At 36.4% G+C, this 19,247-nt stretch overlaps 2 protein-coding genes across 3 annotated transcripts in view; both read left to right on the plus strand.

Moving 5' to 3' along the window:
- Nucleotides 1-19,247, plus strand: part of ROCK1 (Rho associated coiled-coil containing protein kinase 1) — a 153,119-nt gene that overhangs the window by 92,236 nt on the left and 41,636 nt on the right. The window contains exons 14-18 of the mRNA XM_044921234.1: nucleotides 1,680-1,815; nucleotides 2,959-3,050; nucleotides 3,151-3,397; nucleotides 14,021-14,127; nucleotides 15,325-15,475. Of these exons, the coding sequence (XP_044777169.1) occupies nucleotides 1,680-1,815; nucleotides 2,959-3,050; nucleotides 3,151-3,397; nucleotides 14,021-14,127; nucleotides 15,325-15,475 (733 nt within the window). The remainder of the gene's footprint in view (nucleotides 1-1,679; nucleotides 1,816-2,958; nucleotides 3,051-3,150; nucleotides 3,398-14,020; nucleotides 14,128-15,324; nucleotides 15,476-19,247) is intronic.
- LOC110576836 (ubiquitin-conjugating enzyme E2 L3-like) lies at nucleotides 11,055-11,709 on the plus strand. 2 transcript variants are annotated; one of them, XM_044921236.1, is made up of 2 exons: nucleotides 11,066-11,092; nucleotides 11,189-11,707. In XM_044921236.1, the coding sequence occupies exons 1-2, from the start codon at nucleotides 11,066-11,068 to the stop codon at nucleotides 11,528-11,530; spliced, it is 369 nt and encodes a 122-aa protein (XP_044777171.1). In that variant the 3' UTR covers nucleotides 11,531-11,707. The 2 variants fall into 2 exon arrangements, with proteins under 2 accessions (XP_044777170.1, XP_044777171.1); XM_044921235.1 differs by having other exon boundaries at nucleotides 11,055-11,709.

Raw genomic sequence — 19,247 nt, forward strand, 5'->3', positions numbered from 1 at the left:
GCATTTATCCCAGAAAAAATGAAAACTTATATCCTCAAAAAACCTGTATACTACTGTTCATAGTAGCCTTATTTGTAATAGCCAAAAACTAGAAATAATCAAAATGTCCTACCATAGGTGAATGGTTGAACCAACTTTGATATATCTATACATTGGAGTACTAGGCAGCAACAAAAAGGCATGAACTATTGGTAAAACACAACTTGGATGGATCTCATGGGCATTATATTGAGTGTAAAAAGCCGGTCCCAAAAGGTCCATACTGTATGATTCCATTAATATAACATTCTCAAAAAATGACAGAATTATACAGATGGAGGCCGGGGATATGGCTGGTGGGAGAAGGGTGATGTGTGCAGCTATAAGTAGTGGCTGGCTGGAAGGAGTTGGTTGTGCTGATAAAACAGTTCTGTATCTTGACGGGTGGGACGGGTGGTGATGGTTACGTGAATCTATACATGAGCTGAAATAACAGAACTACACACACTTTAAACCCCTCCATTTTGTTACTGTACTGTTGTTACATAAAATGTATCTGTTAGGGGAAACTGAGTGGAAGAGTACATGAAACCTCTTAGTACTATCTTTGCGACCTCCTGAAATGTGTAATTATTTCAAAATTTAAAAATGAAAAAAAAGTTAGATGATAAAATCTTAGAATTGGGAAGACCTTGGATGATCTCCGCAAATTTTACTAAATCTAACAGCATTTTACTTAAAACATGAGTTTTGCTTGATGATGGGAAAGTCCAGAAAAACACAGTAAAAGGAGGTTTTCCCAGTGTGGAGTCTTAAAGATAAAAATGAAGCATCAAAAGCAAAATATGCTAGAAGTGGTAACTCAGAAACAATATAAATTTTTAAGTTGTGAGGGTTGGGTATTTTTTTTCTTTAACTCTCCCCTCTCATGTGGTTTCATGTTCTAAAATAAGTATTTCCTTCATTACTTTTTAATATGCATTGGTAGGTAGATACATAGAACATTTTAAAAAGGTAAGTTGTTGTTGAGACAGGAAGAGGATTAAGGGAGACACACGGAGACTAATGAACTTACTGCACACACTAGCGTTTGGTACCATTTGAGCTCTACACCATTTAGTTATCAAATGTGTAAGTATTATCTTTCATATTTATATCTTTAGGATTGTAAATCAACCAAAATATTGGTAATATAATGTAATCTGGTCATCTTAAACTAATAAAGCAGCTCTCTGATAAGATTTGTAAGGTTGTTTTTTATATTCATGGATTTAAAAATCTGAAAAATTTCCATATCTGGGGCGCCTGGGTGGCTCAGTTGGTTAAGCGACTGCCTTCGGCTCAGGTCAGGATTCCTGGAGTCCCGGGATCGAGTCCCGCGTCAGGCTCCCTGCTCAGCAGGGAGTCTGCTTCTCCCTCTGACCCTCCCCCCTCTCATGTGCTCTCTCTCATTCTCTCTCTCAAATGAATAAATAAAATCTTTAAAAAAAAAAAAAAATTTCCATATCTGGGATTCTATCTTCTTATAAGGCTAGCTAATTCTATTCTTAGAAAGTTGTTGTTAGCAGGTACTTTCTGATTTTGAAACAAAAAAAATCCATCTTAAGTCTTTGTGTGTTTTATTCTTAAAGTACACAGTATTCCTCTAAATAAATGAAGAGTTTAATTTGCAATGGTCACTTGTATCCTAATGTTTTCAGGGGAATCAAAGAAGAAACCTAGAATCTACAGTTTCTCAGATTGAGAAGGAGAAAATGTTGCTACAGCATAGAATTAATGAGTACCAGAGAAAAGCAGAACAGGAAAATGAGAAGAGGAGGAATGTAGAAAATGAAGGTGAATTGTTACAATTTTTGAAAAGCACTGGAATTTCTAACACTGTCCTTGAAGGTCTTTGTCATGAGGTTGTCTTAAATTTAGGGCCTATGATACATTTTTGAAGCCACAATCCTAAGGCACCTCTGAACTAATTACCCATGTCCCAAGATAAATGTATAACATATTAAAGTCAGTAGAAATCACACTAGAAGAGTGATTTTCATCCTTGTATGCACCTTGGAGTCTCTTGGGAAGCTTTAAAGACTCCTGATGCCTAAGCTCTGGCAATTCTAATTTAATTGATCTAGACATGTGGCCTGGGCCTTGGTATTTTTTATAAGCTCTCTAGGCACTTCCATCTAACAAGCAGCCATTTGAGAATTATTAACTAAAATTTCATGTGTTTTCATATTAGTGTTAGAAATACATTTAAAATAGTTTTCTATACCCTTTGATCCAGTGATTTCATTTCTAGGAATTTATTTTATGTATGCACTTGTGCACATGCACACTGATACATAAACAAGATATTTATAGCATTATGTCTAAGATGTATCTTTAAGTGAAAAAAACAGTACAGATTGTTTAAAACGAGTGCTTATCTAGACATGCTTAAATATGTGTATGTGTGTATAGAAATGCATGTGAAAACTTATTAATGTTTGTGTTTTTATGTTTTAGGGTATAGATATAGACACTGTCTTAGGAAGAATATGTAAGAATTAAGTAGTAGTTGTTTCTTGGGGAGGAGAGGTAGAGGGACTGAGACCATGGAGGGAGGAAGGCATAGTCTACACCACAGACCATTTGGTACCTTTTGAATTTTGACCCATTTTTTCAGATATTGAACTTTTCAAAGATTTGTGCTATTCAAAAAAATAAATAATGCTAATAAAACTGGGTTTATAATGTTTCACTAATAGATTGACCTTATTAAGGGAATATAAAAATTTGAAATATTACAACACTGGAAACAAATCCGTTACATTCTCTACTGTTGAATTTAAATATAAGTACTTCCATGATGAAATTTGACTTTGGGAGTGGACCTAATATAGCTGACTGTGGCCTAAGACTAAATTTCGTTTTTTTAAAGGGATTTATATGTTTCCTCTATGATAACTTTCTAATTTCTACATTTTTTCCCCCTTCATTTTCTAGTTTCTACATTAAAGGATCAGTTGGAAGACTTAAAGAAAGTAAGTCAAAATTCACAGCTTGCTAATGAGAAGCTGGCACAATTACAAAAGCAGGTGAGTTTTTGGAATAAGATTTTTTTTTAATTATAATTAATTAAAATAAGTTGGTATTTTGGTCAAAAACCTATTTTCTTGCTCTTTTTTTTTTTAATAGCTAGAAGAAGCCAATGACTTACTTAGAACAGAATCAGACACAGCCGTAAGATTAAGGAAGAGTCACACAGAGATGAGTAAGTCAGTTAGTCAGCTAGAGTCCCTAAACAGAGAATTGCAGGAGAGAAATAGAATTTTAGAGAATTCCAAGACACAGACGGACAAGGACTATTACCAGCTGCAAGCTGTATTAGAAGCTGAACGAAGAGACAGAGGTCATGATTCTGAGATGATTGGAGACCTTCAAGGTAATATTTTTTCTTACTGTGGTAAAATATACATAACATAAAATTTACTCTTTTAGCCATTTTTAAGTGTACAGTTCAGTGGCATAAAGTCCAATCACATTTGTGTGCAACCATCGCTACTATCCATCTTCAGAACCTTTTTATCATCCCAAACTAAAACTCTATACCCATTAAATAATAACTCCCCCTTCTCCCTCCTTTCAGCCCCTGGTAACCACCATCCTACTCTGTTAATTTTACTGTCTCATAAAAGAGGAGTCATACAATATTTATTCTTTTGTATCTCTGTTTTTTCCCCTTAGCGTAATATCTTCAAGATTCACCCATGTCGTAACATGTATCAGAATTTTCTTCTTTTTTAGATGTGGAGAGAAAAAGGATCCCTCCTGCGCCTCTCCCACCTTTGGTGGGAATGCAAATTGGTGCAGACACTGTGGAAGACAGTGTGGAAGTTCCTCAGAAAATTAAAAATAGAATTACTAGGGGCACCTGGGTGGCTTAGTCTGCTGGGGATTCTCTCTCTCCGGCTCCCTCTGCCCCTTCCTCTCCCTCTCCCCCATGCTTGCTCTCTCTTTCTAAAATAAATCTTAAAAAAAAAAAAAGAAAAGAAAAAAATAGAATTATTATATGATCCAGTAATTCTACTACTTGGTATTTACCCATAGAATACAAAAACACTAATTTGAAAAAGATATATGTGCCCCTATGTTTATTGCAACATTTACAATAGCCAAGATACGGAAGTAACCCAAGTGTCCCTCCATAGATGAATGGATAAAGAGGATGTGGTGTGTGTATATACATACACACACACAATGGAATAATTACTCAGCCATGAAAAAGAATGAGATCTTGGCCATTCATGACAAGATGAATAGACCTAGAGGGTATAATGCTAATTGAAATAAGTCGGTCAGAGAAAGACAAATACCATATGATTTCACTCATATGTGGAATTTAAGAAACAAAAGAAGAAACAAAAAAGAGACAGACAAAAAATTGGCACTTAAATACAGAACAAACTGGTCGTTGCCAGGGGGAGGTAAGTGACATAGGTGAAGGAGATTAAGAGCACACTTACCAATGAGCACAGTAATGTATAGAATTGTAGAATCATTATATTATATACTGGAAACTATTATAACACTGTAATTATACTTCAGTTTAAAAAATTAAAATTTAAAGAGAAAGAAGAATTTTTCTTCCTTTTTAAGGATGAATAATATTCCACTGTGTGCATAACACATTTTGTTTTTCAATGGAAGATAGTTTTTAAAAGTTAATGTTAATGTGGCTAGAAACATTTACCATACTAATCATTTCTAAGTGTAAAGTAATATATATATATATATATTTTTTTTTTTTTTAAGATTTTATTTATTTGACAGAGAGAGACACAGCGAGAGAGGGAACACAAGCAGGGGGAGTGGGAGAGGGAGAAGCAGGCTTCCCGCTGAGCGGGGAGCCCGACGCGGGGCTTGATCCCAGGACCCTGAGATCATGACCTGAGCCGAAGGCAGACGCTTAACGACTGAGCCACCCAGGCGCCCCTCTAATAAAGTAATATATTTTTGATGATATTCTCAAAGAAAATGATCTTGGGCGCCTGGGTGGCTCAGTCCGTTAAGCATCTGACTCATGATTTTGGCGCAGGTCATGATCTCAAGGTCATGAGATCGAGCCCTGCGTTGGGCTCTGCGCTGGGTCTGGAGCCTGCTTGAGATTCTGTCTCTCCCTCTCCCTGTAACCTTTCCCCTCACATGCACTCTCTCTCAAAAAAAAAAAGAAAGAAAGAAAGTGACCTTGGTGAAACTGGAAGTGGTTTCTTTCTCTTTCAGGATAATGCTTGCTTTTCTATCACATTGTAAGTTCTTCACTCTGACAGGCACCCCTCTGAGGTCGGTAATATGGTATTTCCAATTTTATGGCTGGATTACTGAGAATTTTAAAATGTGCCTAATTCACAAAAGCCTTACTCAAAGTGGGACTAATCCAGAGAGAAGATTATCACTATTGAAACCTGGGAATTCCTTTTGCATCGTTGGCAGAAATAGAAACTCAATTACAGAAATAGAATCCCCTTACGAGTAAAGGATTAGGTTCTTGGGAAGGTTAGGACTACAGATATCAGCAGTCTTTATGAATCTAAAAGGAAAAAGATTGAATGTAACTAATAGTAAAGGAACAGTTTTGGTAATGGTAATGTAATCAATTTATTGTTTTCAAAAAGATGCCTGCCTCTACCAACTTCTCACATATTTTTCTGTTCCTATTAGCAACAGCATTCATACTACCTAATCAAAACATATGCAGGGAAGTTGCCAGAACTCTCAGGGGAAGGTTGGGGGAGGGGTAGTCTTTTTAACCTTAGTCACAGGATGGGAACATAGTTTGGGGTCTCATGGGGCTTGATGATTAGCTATAATTCTGTGGAGAGGGGTTAGGGTCAGTTTTTGTGACTATGGAAACGGAAATTAGGATCTCCCGTTGGTTTTTAGCTGAGTGTTGTGCAATCTTATTTCTCAGGGACTAGGCTTAAAATAGATCTGAATATAACCAAGAAAGTAACCTCATTATATGTATTAAAAAAGCTTCATACTTGACTTCCTTAAATTGCTTCTCTAGGCTTTTTTTTTTTTTTTAAAGATTTATTTATTTATTTGAGAAAGAGACAGAGTGCGGGGGGGGGAGGGTCAGTGGGAGAGAGTGTCCCAAACAGACTCCACGCTTATCACAGAGCCCAAGGCAGGGCTGGATCCCAAGACCCTAAGATCACGACCCCAGTGGAAACCAAGAATCTGACTGCACCACCCAGATGCCCCTCTAGGCTTTTTTATATACAGCTTATTACCTGTGTGAAAGTCACTTCATCTGCCTTCTGTATCTATAAACCAAGGAAATTAGAATAGGTGACTCTTACATATCATTCCAATTTTAAAATTCTTTAAGTCTGTGATCTGGATATGACTGAACTTTGAAGTGCTTTTGCTTTCAAGGAAGAGACCATCATCCGTATGTTCATCAAAAATGATTTTAACTGAATCTAATTTTTAGATATTGGTGAAATTAAGGAAAATTTATAGCATGCTTTATTGTTGATGTTTATCCTTTTTCAGTGCTCCCTTTACGGCTTAGTTTTTAATTTATTTAAATGTGACTCAAAGCTCATATGCATTTAAAATGCACACGATTTACATGAGGTTCAATATACATACCAAGATGCATCATGGTAGAAAAAGAACTTAGTTTCTACATTAATTTTTTATGGTTCATAAGGAATTTCAGGACCCTCAGGTATAAATTTCTCATAATTTGTGATGCTGGGCTTCTGACAAGGTCATGATTATTTCTTAGTTGAAGGTATTCCATGTATACATAGTGGGCAGAAGCTTCTTTGTATGTATGGAAAATGACTTCTGAAACATAATTGGGTAGTAAATATTTTAGGCGTTGTGGGCCACATATATATCTCTGTTACATATTCTTCTTTTTTACCTTTTACAACCCTTTAAAAATGAAAAAGCATTCTTAGCTTCATGTCTATAGAAAAACAGGCTGAGGCTTGATGCCAACACCTGGACTAGTATTTCAAGAAGGCTGCTGTAACAGACAAAAGCTAGCTTCCAAAAGTCTAGGATGTAGAGGCTTAAACAAAACAAGTGGACAAAAATTGAAATGTCCTGAAGGAATGAAAATTTTAAATGAAATGGTAAGCTCTTCATCTAGTAAGTTAATGATTCTTAGATTGAAATGCAAAAAGATCAATTTTTTAAATTAACCATTTTAAAAAGATTTTAAAACTACCATTTAGTTGATTTCTTCCTTAATTTTGTAATTTGGAAAATTTCAGACATATACCATAGTAGAATATTATAATGACCCCTGTGTACCTAGCATCCAGCTTCCATAATCATCTAACAGCCAGTCTTGTTTTGTTTATACCCCAGACCTCTGACACTGAATTATTTTGAAGCAAATCTCAGACATTACTTTGTTTAGTTTATAAGTATTTCAGTATCTCTTAAAGGTTCTTTAAAAAACATAACCACAATATTATAAAACCTGGAAAAAAGATGACAGTATTGTAACATACCTAGTCAGTGCTCACATTTCTCCAGCAGTCCCATAATCTCTTGCTGTTCTTGTATTTATTTTGTTTGAATTTGGATCCTACCAAGGTCTGCACATTGCATTTCATTAATGTGTCCCTTAGGCTTCTTTTATCTATAGGTTTGCCCTCCCTTTTTTATTCTTTGTTGTTGCTGTTATTTGAAGAAATTAGTTTTTTTTGTTTTATTGAACATCTGAATTTGCTGATTCCATCTACTGGTGTCAATTACCATGTTGCTCTGTCCCTTCTGGTACTTTAAGCTGGGACTTCTAGAGACTTGATCTATTTCAGGTAGGGCTTTGGCAAGAATACTTGTAAGCAGTATTATTTAGGCACCCGGAGGCAGGTAAAGTCTGGCTGTCTTGTTTTGTGATGTTAGTAGCCATTAATGATTGTTGCTTAGATCCTGTGTCTATTGAAGAGTTTTCAACTGTGATGATCTATTTTTATCATTCCTCATTCATTTGTTACCTGGAATACTGCTATAAAAAATAAGCATTTCTCATCATTTATATAATTACATAGAGGAACAGCTTATAAAAGAAAGGTTAAATACTTGATTCTTTCCTTTTAGCAAAGTATCCTCCATCCTCCAAAAATGACCAGTGACACTTTTTAATATATTTATAAACTCCTGGATTTTAATATATTTGATATGTGTTAGTCCATTGCAGTATTTTTATTGATGCTCATTTGAGGCTAGTGATTGCTTGTTTTTTAACTTTTTATGGATAGAATCATGCAGTAAACACTCTTTTGCGTCTGATTTATTTGATTACCCTTATGTTCATGAGATTTGTCTGTATTGTTGTATAGGCAATAGTTCTTCTTGCTGTGTGGTATTCCGTTTATTATGTATGACCACTGCGGTTTATCATTTATTCTGTGGTAAAACGTGTATACTGTAATTATTTCCATTTGGGGGCTATTATGAATAGCATTTATAGGAATTTTCTTGTACATGTTTTTTGTTAATCATACCTATGCATTTTGTTGGTATACACTTAGGAGTGGCAGAACCATAGAATATGTTTAGCTTCAGTAAATATATCCCAAGTATAGGCATACTGTGTTTTATTGTACGTTGCTTTTTAACACTTTGATAATACTGCATTTTTTATAAATTGAACATTTACAGCAGCCCTGCATTGAGCAAGACTTTTAGCACTATTTTCCAACAGCATTTGTTCATTTCATGTCTCTGTGTCACATTTTGGTAATTCTTGCAATATTTCAAACTTTTTCATTATTATTACATTTATTTTATAGTGATCTTTGATCAGCGATCTTTGGTGTTACTATTGTAATTGTTTTGGGGTGCCATGAACCACACCCATAAAAGACCACAGACTTAATTGATAAAAGTTGTGTATGTTTTGACTGCTCCACCTGTCAGCCTTTCTCCTATCTCTCTCTCTCTCCATGGGCCTCTATTCTTTGAGACACAACAATATTGAAATGAGGCCAGTTAACAATTACCAACAATGACCGCTTAAGTATTCAAGGGAAAGGAGAGTTGCACGTCTCTCACTTTAACTCAAGAACTAGAAGTGATTAAGCTCAGTGAGGAAGGCATGTTGAAAGCCATGATAGGCTGAAAGCTAGGCCTCTTGTGCCAAACAGTAAGCCATGTTGTGAATGCAAAGGAAAAGTTCTTGAAGGAAATTAAAAGTGCTACTTCAGTCAACACATGAATGATAAGAAAGCCAAAACAGCCTTATTGCTGATACAGAGAAAGTTTGAGTGGTCTGAATAGAAGATCAAAGGAGCCACAAAAGATCCCTTTAAGCCAAAGCTTAATCCAGAGCAAGCCCTAACTCTCTTCAATTCTGTGAAGGCTGAGAGAGGTGAGGAAGCTGCAGGAGAAAAGTCTGAAGCTAGCAGAGGTTTAAGGATAACATCAAAGTGCAAGGTGAAGTAGCAAGTGCTGATGGAGAAGCTACAGCAAGTGATCCAGAAGATCTGGCTAAGATCATTACTGAAGGTGACTACACTGAACAGCAGATTTTCAATGTAGATGAAACAGCCTTCTATTGGAAGAAGATGCCATCTTGGACTTTTCACGATTACAGAGGAGAAGTCAGTGCCTGACTTCAAAGCTTCAAAGGACAGGCTGGCTCTCCTGTTAGGGACTAATGCAGCTGGTGACTTTAACTAGAAGCCATATTCATTTAGCATTCTGAAAATCCTCGGGCCCTGAAGAATTATGCTAAATCTACTCTGCCTGTGTTCTAGAAATGGAACAACAAAGCCTAGATGACACCACGTCTGTTTACAAGTAGTTGACTGAGTATTTTAAGCCCACTGCTGAAACCCACTGCTCAGAAAAAAGATGTCTTTCAAAATATTACTGCTCATTGACAATACACCTGGTCACCCAAGAGCTCTGATGGAGATGTACAATGAGCTGAATGTGGTTTTCATGCCTGCTAACTCAACATCCATTCTGTAGCCCATGGATCAAAGGGTAATTTTGTCTTTCAAGTCTTATGATTTAAGAAGTATGTTTCATAAGGCCATAGCTGCCATAGACAGAATTGTTCTGATGGATCGGTGGAAGGTCAATTAAAAACCTTCTAGGAGGGAGTCACCATTCTAGATGCCATTAAGAACATTCCTGATTCATGGGAAGAAGTCAAAATATTAACATTACCAGAAATTCAGAAGTTGATTCCAGTTCTCATGGATGACTGAGGGGTTCTAGACGTCAGTGGAGGAAGTCACTGCAGATGTGGTGGAAATAGCAAGAGAACCAGAATTAGAAGTGGAGTCTGAAGATGTGACTGAATTGCTGCAAGCTCCTGATAGAATTTTTACAGATGAAGAGTTTCTTCTTATGGATGAGCAAAGAGAGTGGTTTCTTGAGAGGGAAACTATGCATGGTGAAAATGCTGTGAAGATTGTTGAAATGACAATAACGGATTTAGAATCTTTCATAAACTTGGTTGAGAAAGCAGTGGTAGGGTTTGAGAGGATTGACTCCAGTTTGGAAAGAAGTTCTGTGGGTAAAATCTATCAAACAGCAGCATTCATGCTACAGAGAAGTCGTTCATGAAAGGAAGAATCAGTCGATGTGGCAAACTTCATTGTTGTCGTATTTTAAGAAATTGCTACAGCCACGCAACCGTTAGCAACCACAACCGTGGTCAGTCAGCAGCCAAAACATAGAGGCAAGACCCTCCCCCCAGCAAAAAGACTGACTCACTGGAAGCTCAGATAATGGTTAGTGTTTTTTAGCAATAACAAATTTTAAAATTAGGGTATGTACATTTTTAAGGCATAGTGCTATTGTGCGCTTAATAGGCTATACAGTATAGTGTAGATGTAACTTTTATAGGTACTGGGAAACCAAAAAATTAATTTGATTACTTTATTGAGATATTCCCTTTATTTCTGTGGTCTAGTAGAACTCAAACCGCAATATTTCCAGGGTATACCTGTATATCAAAATAGCTACCCCAGTTTACATTCACCAGGAGTATATGACAGTTCCAGTTGTTCCACTTTCTCTTTAAGAACAATACTCAGGCTGGGAAAGCAGCAGCACCAGATCCAAGATGGCGGCCAGCAGGAGGCTGATGAAGGAGCTTGAAGAAATCCGCAAATGTGGAATGAAAAACTTCCGTAACATCCAGGTTGATGAAGCTAATTTATTGACTTGGCAAGGGCTTATTGTTCTTGACAACCCTCCATATGATAAGGGGGCCTTCAGAATCGAAATCAACTTTCCAGCAGAATACCCATTCAAACCACCGAAGATCACATTTAAAACAAAGATCTATCACCCGAACATCGATGAAAAGGGGCAGGTCTGTCTGCCAGTAATTAGTGCTGAAAACTGGAAGCCAGCAACCAAAACCGACCAAGTAATCCAGTCCCTCATAGCACTGGTGAACGACCCCCAGCCCGAGCACCCACTTCGGGCTGACCTAGCTGAAGAATACTCTAAGGACCGTAAAAAATTCTGTAAGAATGCTGAAGAGTTTACAAAGAAATACGGGGAGAAGCGACCTGTGGACTAAACTCTGCCGCGACCGATTCCAGCGAGTGTGAGCGGAGACCCCGCAAAGCAGGACTCTGTGGAAAATTGACACGTGCCGCCGCCTGGCATTTGCTTGTGGCAGTTACTAACTTTCTACAGTTTTCTTAATCAAAAGTGGTTTAGGTAACCTGTAAAGAAAGGATTAAAAATTTAAGATTTTCAAAAAAAAAAAAAAAAAAAAAAAAAAAGAACAATACTCAGTCCCCATTGAGTTTTGTCAGCATTGATGTTTTAGCCATTCTAATGGGGTGTGATAGTATTTCCTTATGGGTTAATTTGCATTTCCCTGGTGTCTAAGATTGAGCGGTTTTCATGTTTGTTGGCAGTTCGTGATGTGCTGTTCAAGTCTTTTGCCTCTTTTTTTTTTTTTATTAGATAGTTTCCCTTTTTCTTACTGGTTTGTATAACCACTAGGTGTTAGTCCTCTATCAAATAAATGTATCGTAGTTCTTTTCTCCCTCTCTTTGTTTTGTCTTTTAATTTTTAAATGCTGTCTGCTTATGAACAGGAGGTCTCACTGTTGTTATTTTTAATGTAGTCCAGTTTATATTTTTTCCTTTATTGTGGCCTGTTGAATTGTTTGATTAGATCATGAAGGTATTCCCTGTTCAGTTTGGGTTATGATACCTGATATTTTGGTTCTTAATCCTTTCACAATATTTTTATAAAATTTTGTATAGGAGGGTTCTTTGTTTTTGTTTTTATGTATTACACAAACATGTTATATTTTTTTAGCATGCTTTTAAAAATAAAGAAAAGAAACTATATTTTAATAAGTCTTTCATAGGCTTATTAGGATTCTATGTAGGATTCAACACCTATATTTTTCTTACTTTTTCTTCTTAGGAGTTGGTTTGTATAATCTTATTCTACATGAAAAATTCAGTTTAACCTGAATTTACTATCTTTGTACAGATATTTAAAGCCTATTATTTATTTTAAATACCGAAAGAAGCATTTTTTTTGCTAGCACTTCAACATTTAAACATATTGCCACATTAGCTTTATTTCTGTCCATACAAACACATACATAATTTGTATTTTTTGCTCAGCCATTTGAAAGAAACTAGCAGGTGTTTCTCCTACATGAACATAATTCCAGTACTGTCTATAAATTTGTGTGTAAATAAATTTGTTTCATTGCTCTCTGGATCCTAGAACTAGTCCAGCAAAGCATTATTGGGTGCCAAAGATGTAATATTCATTTGTTCATTAAAGAACTAATTCAGAAACACTAAAATATGGAGGCAGGTAGAATACATTGAAATCTCTGGCAGGTCCGGCAAGTTAAACACTGAACTTAGAGAAGTACAGAGTTTTTCCTGGTCTTTTTGGGTGCTTTATCCATTTCCCTGTTGAATCCTAGGTTGCTTTGAATCACAGAATAAGAAAATAGGTTCTTACTTGCAATATAATTATAATACTAATATTAGATTCTGTGGGACACCTGGGTGGCTCAGTCGGTTAAGCGGCTGCCTTCAGCTCAGGTCATGATCCCAGGGTCCTGGGATCGAGTCCCACATCGGGCTCCTTGCTCAGCAGGGAGCCTGCTTCTCTCTCTCTCTCTCCCCCTCTGCTTGTGCTCTCTCTGTCAAATAAATAAAATCTTTAAAAAATAGTCTACTTAAAAAATAGATTCTGTGTATTAAATCTGTGTTTGTTAAATATTTATGCATTAAAAACACATAAGGCCTCAAGCATGTTCTAATGAAGAGAGTTACCAAATATATGAGTTGCTACCATTGCATGGCATGAGCCTGAGGTGGTAGGTTAAAACTAAGCTTTGTTAGAGCACTTGAGTTCCTTAAATTTCAGCTTCCTATAAAAACAGAGTATGGCTTCATTAAGTTTAAGAGTAATTAAAGGCTTTTCAGAATGTCTGGCACATAAAGAATACTGAAATACTTGCCTTAATTAACTAAAGGGTCTTACTCTTAATATGGTAGAAAAGAACACTTAATAAAATGACTATATCTGATTTCTGGACCAAGCTCAGGCTCCATCTCTTTGACCATTTGTGAAATGAGGAATATGTACTGGATGATTTCCAATTAGCATTAACATTTTTATTACTGCATATTGTAGTTATTGTATATGTTACCAAGAAAATATCAAATAAATTAATTATAAATAAAAATTTAATATTTTGATAATAAAAAAATCAATAATACTTTATAATTTAATAAATTCTACCTAATCAGGAAATTTAAAACTTCTTGGCTTTTTAAAAAAGATTTTACCTATTTATTTTAGAGAGGGAGAAAATCTCAAGCAGACTCCGTGCCAAGTGTGGAGCTCGTCTTGGGGCTTGACCCTGAGATCATGACCTGAGCAAAAACCAAGAGTCCAGTGCTTAACCGACTGAGCCACCCAAGCGCCCCTAAAACTTTTTTATCTTAATGATCATGCTGAAAAAGAAAAACAGACTTTTCTTTTGATGACTTTGTTACTTGAACTTCTCACTTCATAGCTCGAATTACATCTTTACAAGAGGAGGTGAAGCATCTCAAACATAATCTTGAAAGAGTGGAAGGAGAAAGAAAAGAAGCTCAAGACCTGCTTAATCACTCAGAAAAGGTAAACGATTTAACGTACCAATTATGAGATATTGTGTACTGGCTATCAAATATTATAATGTATTTTTATAAAATAGCTTTCATTCCTAATGTTTATATACTTGCATTTCTAAAAGTTTTTATGGTTGTTGGTGGTTTTGTGGGGGTGTATGTCTGTCTTATTTAGTGCTTTTTATTGTGTTATTTTTGTTTGTTTTTAACCTTGAAGGGTACCATCTAGATGTTTGATATTATCTGATCATCACAAATTACTTTGGTTTGGAAATATCTTTTCATGTAGAATTTTTCCTCCATGTTTTTGTACTTGGGTAAGATGAAGGTGCTGAACCTTACTAGCCTTATCAAAAAAGAAAACAAAGGATTAGGTGTATGATAGACCGTGTATGCTTTTTCCATTTTATTGGTAAAAGTTAGCAAAGTAGAAAAGAGCATATATGTTTGGCCTTTGCATATAGTTTTCTCACTAATCAGAAATGTCATTGGTTATCCTCTGTCCTTACCTTGCTGAGAAAAGGATTAAATAGATAACATGCAGATCTAGCTCTCACATTTTCAATTCCTCCCTGAAATATAGGTTTACTAGATCCTCAGATAAAGGATCAGAAAATGCACCACTTATTTTGTCCTTTGGACAGGTTTTGTGATAATCAGAGCAGTATGTCTAAGCCTGATGTAAATGTGGATGTAGGATGAAAGATGGAAGAATAGAAGATGCACCCAATTAGAAATGGAATACATTTTGACTTGTCCTTTTGTCAAGGCAATGTAAATCTAGGTGTAGATTTAATTTAATCATAATTTAATGTAAACTAATATAGATTTAAATCTAAATTTTTTTAAAGTGGCAGCAAATATTTTTTTAATGAACCAAAGAATTCTTCATTTCTGGTCCTAGCAGTGAGCCCTCTTGAATATAACCACCACCACAACCCTATTGGGGGGGGGGGGAGGTGATATTTTGCTTTTAATTGTATGTGCTTATCATGATTTTTAAAGTAAGACATTATAAGTAATATGAAATATACAAGAAAGCATAAAAAATAAAATTATGTCCTAAATAAAAATATTTAAGTAAATATGGTGTCACATTTCAGGTCCATGTGATTCATATATTATCTCTTATAGAATATTAAATAATGTAAGATTTAATCATGTGTCTTTTACATAGTGTATTACATAATTCATTTCCATTTTACAGGAAAAAAATAATTTAGAGATAGATTTAAACTATAAGCTTAAATCATTACAACAACATTTAGAACAAGAGGTAAATGAACATAAAGTAACCAAAGCTTGTTTAACTGACAAACATCAATCTATTGAAGAGGCAAAGTCTGTTGCAATGTGTGGTAAGTGTCAGTTTTAATATTTTCTACATGATTAGTTTTTAAATAATGCCTACCAAAAAAATTTATTTAAAATTTCATTTTATAATAGTATAAATGCTTAAAAATTATAAATTGTGATCTAGTAAAAAGATACTTCTCTTTTTTTCCTCTTTTGATACCTTCTTTTTTTGGGTTTTTTTTTTTTTTTTTAAGATTTATTTATTTTAGTGGGGGTGCAAAGGGAGAGAGAATCTCAGGCAGACTTCCCGCTGAGCATGGGGCCTAATCTCACAACCCTGAGACCTTGACCTGAGCCGAAATCAAGAGTTGGGATACCCAACTTGAGCCATTCAGGCACCCCAATACCTTCCATTTTATTAAATTTCACCTTTTATTTCCCTCATTCTGTTATCCTCCATTTCCTATACATGTCAGTGGAATCTCTCTTTGGTCCCAATTTTTTTAGCCCTTTCCTTTATTTTCTTCCTGATCTATTCTGGAACTCATTGTCTTTTAGTTCATCTGCTTTCTTGCTTTGTACCCTCAATTTTCTGATTCCTCTGTATTTCCACTATACTGGGTATGCCTCTAAACACAACCTTAGATCAGACCAACCAACTACTTTCTTCACTTCAAGTAGTTATTTAGATGGGGCTTAGCCCAGTGCATTAGAGCTTTCAGTTTTTAATACATCACTCACTGTCCTTCTCTCAGAAGGACATTTTTGTTCTCAGACTTCTTTGCCATTCCTTTATCACTCCACTTTTAGGTGAGCTTTTCTCCTATTTCAAAAAGAAATAGTGAAAGCATAGGCGTGAACTCCTCAAAGTCTTGTTCTCTTAATCAGCCTGTCCTATTTCTTTACTCATCTTCATTGTCTTTCCTCTCTTCTTAGAAGATACTGATCCTCCTCTTGTTCTGGCTAATATGTGCTAGCTGTACTCAGATCTAGTCTCTTCTTATCTCATCTTCTCTCTTTTTCTCTTCTTTATCCTTAACCTTTCCCCGCCACTGAATCCTTTCTTGTTTGTTTTTTTTAAGATTTTATTCATTTATTTGAGATAGAGCGAGAGCGAGTGAGAGAGCTAGAGAGCACGAGCATTGGGGCGGGGTAGATGGGGAGAGGGAGAAGCGGGCTCTCCACTGAGCAGGGAGCCCACCGTGGAACTTGATCCCAGGACTCTGGGATCATGACCTGAGCCAAAGGCAGACGTTTAACTGACTGAGCCACCCAAGTGCCCCTGAATCCTTCCTTGTGAACATGTGCAAGTCTCTTCCATTTAAAAAGAAAAAAAAGGGTGGGCACCTGGGTGGCTCAGTTGGTTTTAAGTGTCTGCCTTGGGCTCAGGTAGTGATCCCAGGGTCCTAGGATTGAGCCCTGCGTCAGGCTCCCTGCTCAGTGGGTAGTCTGCTTCTTCTCTCCTTCTGCCCCTCTCCTGCTTGTGCTCTCTCTTTCTCCTCTCTCAAATAAATAAATAAAATCTTAAAAAAAAAAAAAAAGATAACCCCCTGTAGTAATACATGATCCTTACTGCCACTATTTTATTCCATCCCTTTAGAGCCAGACTTTTAGAAGGGAGTTTTCCTTTTTTCACCTTGCACTTCTTTGTAACTGGCTACAATCTGGAAGTGTTACTTGACACTTTAAATTCAGTTCTTTCAAGGGATGCCTGGGTAGCTCAGTCAGTTAAGCGTCTGACTGTTGATTTCGGCTCAGGTCATGATCTCAGGGTCATGAGATTCAGCCCCATGTCCCCACGTCTGCTCTGCGCTCAGTGGGGAGTATGCATGAGATTCTCTCCCTCTGCCCCTCCCCCCCGCTTGTACATTCTCTCTCTCAAAATAAATAAAATCTTTTAAAAATATAATAAATTCAGTTCATTCAAGGGAAAGCTGATGATTTTATCTGTCAAACCTGCCCTAATCTCTTATTCTCACAATACTAGTTAATGGCTATATAGTTTTTAGGAGCCCAGGCTTGGAATCAAACAAATCTGTTTTGCCTCTTAGCTATACTGTGACTATTAAAAAGATACTAAGTGAACAAATGTATGTAAAGTGCCTGTACATAGAAAGCTTTCAATAAATGGGGGGCTCCTAGGTGACTCAGTTGGTTAAGCATCTGACTAACTCTTGATTTCAGCTTAGGTCATGATCTCAGGGTCCTGGGATCAAGCCCTGCATCGGGCTCTGCACTCAGTGGGGAGTCTGCTTGAGGATTTCTCTCTCTCCCTCTTCCCCTTCCCCTCCCCCCACTTGCACACTCTCTCTCTCAAATAAATAAATAGAAAGTAAGAGAGAGAAAAGAAAAAAAAAAAAGCTTTCAGTAAATGGGAAAAATTACTATGGTTAAAGGTGGTGATATTCAACATCCGGAACCCAAGCCGGAAGTCTGGGAATCATTCAGCATTTCTGCTTCCAAATGATATATACAATATATTCCTCTTTTCCTTTTCTCTTTTAGTTCATGGTGATGTCATCACTTTGCTTGATTTATTGCAGTAAACTTTTAATTATTACTATGCCAGGAATTATTCTACTCATCGATCTATTGTTCCCACTTAGGCCAGAGTGATCTTTTTGAAATTTAAATCTTACTGTGCTGGTCATTCTTAAAATCCTTTTGTCTTTTCACTATTTGCAAGATACACGTCAGACTTCTCATGACATAAAGAATCTTTGAGTTAGCACTTAACCTGTCTTTATAGTTTTACTGCTCTGCACTTTCTTATGTGTATCTCATGATTTAGCGATATTAAACTACTTTTATTTCTTTCACATATGTTAATTATTGACTGTCTACCATAGGCCAGGCATACCTGGGAATATATACCACAGAGTAAGACTTACAAGAACCCTACCTCTTAGAGATTATATTCTGATGGTGGAGATAAACGAAAAAAGCAAATAAATGAAAATAGGTACAGATTGTAGTCATTAATACAAAGAAAATATCATGTGATAGTTTCTAAGAATTGCTATGTTAGATGGGGTTCTGAGGAAAGGCCTCTCTAAACTAATACTATTTGAATCAAAATGAACCTCCATTGAAAGAGCAGAGGGAAGTATGTTCCAGGCCGAAGAGGTGATAAGTTCAATACCCTTATTCTAAGAATAGTGGATAGCCATTGTAGTGTTTTGAGCTGTGCTGGAAGGTATAATTTGTTTTTAAAAGACCACTTCTACTACTGTGTGGAAAATCATTTTGAGAGAGAACAGTTTAAAAAGGGAAATCAACTAGAAGGCTCTAATCTATAGGCATTGGTGGGTAGTAGAGCTAGAAAGAAATGGAGATACAGAAGGCAAGAGTTGGTAAGGAATTGGATGGAAAGAGGAAAAAGAAGGAATCAAGAAAGACTCAGGCTTTTTAATTTTTTTTCTTTAAGATTTTTATTTATTTATTTGACAGAGAGAGACACAGAGAGAGAGGGAACACAAGCAGAGGGAGAGGGAGAGGGAGAAGCAGGCTTCCCCCTGAGCAGGGAGCCCGATGTGGGGCTCGATCCCAGGACCCTGGGATCATGACCTGAGCCGAAGGCAGACGCTTAACAACTGAGCCACCCAGGCGCACCTCAGGCTTTTTAATTTTGACAGCTGGACAGATATTAATATGTTTTGACATTGAGATGACTGAGATAGGAGGGATTTGGGAGGGGAGGGAAATAAAATTGTCTGTTTAGATATGTTAACTTTGAAAAGCATATTAGATATGTGGGTGGAGATGTCAAATAGTCAATTGTTATATAAGTCGAGCTGAGAGGAGAGGTATCAATTCAGGAGTCACACACATAGA

The sequence above is a fragment of the Neomonachus schauinslandi genome, chromosome 14 (assembly GCF_002201575.2).
Source record: "Neomonachus schauinslandi chromosome 14, ASM220157v2, whole genome shotgun sequence".
Classification (NCBI taxonomy): domain Eukaryota; kingdom Metazoa; phylum Chordata; class Mammalia; order Carnivora; family Phocidae; genus Neomonachus; species Neomonachus schauinslandi.

What these genes read in the sequence shown, in the direction of transcription:
- LOC110576836 (XM_044921235.1), top strand. Translation starts at nt 11,066, where the DNA reads ATGGCGGCCAGCAGGAGGCTGATGAAGGAGCTTGAAGAAATCCGCAAA.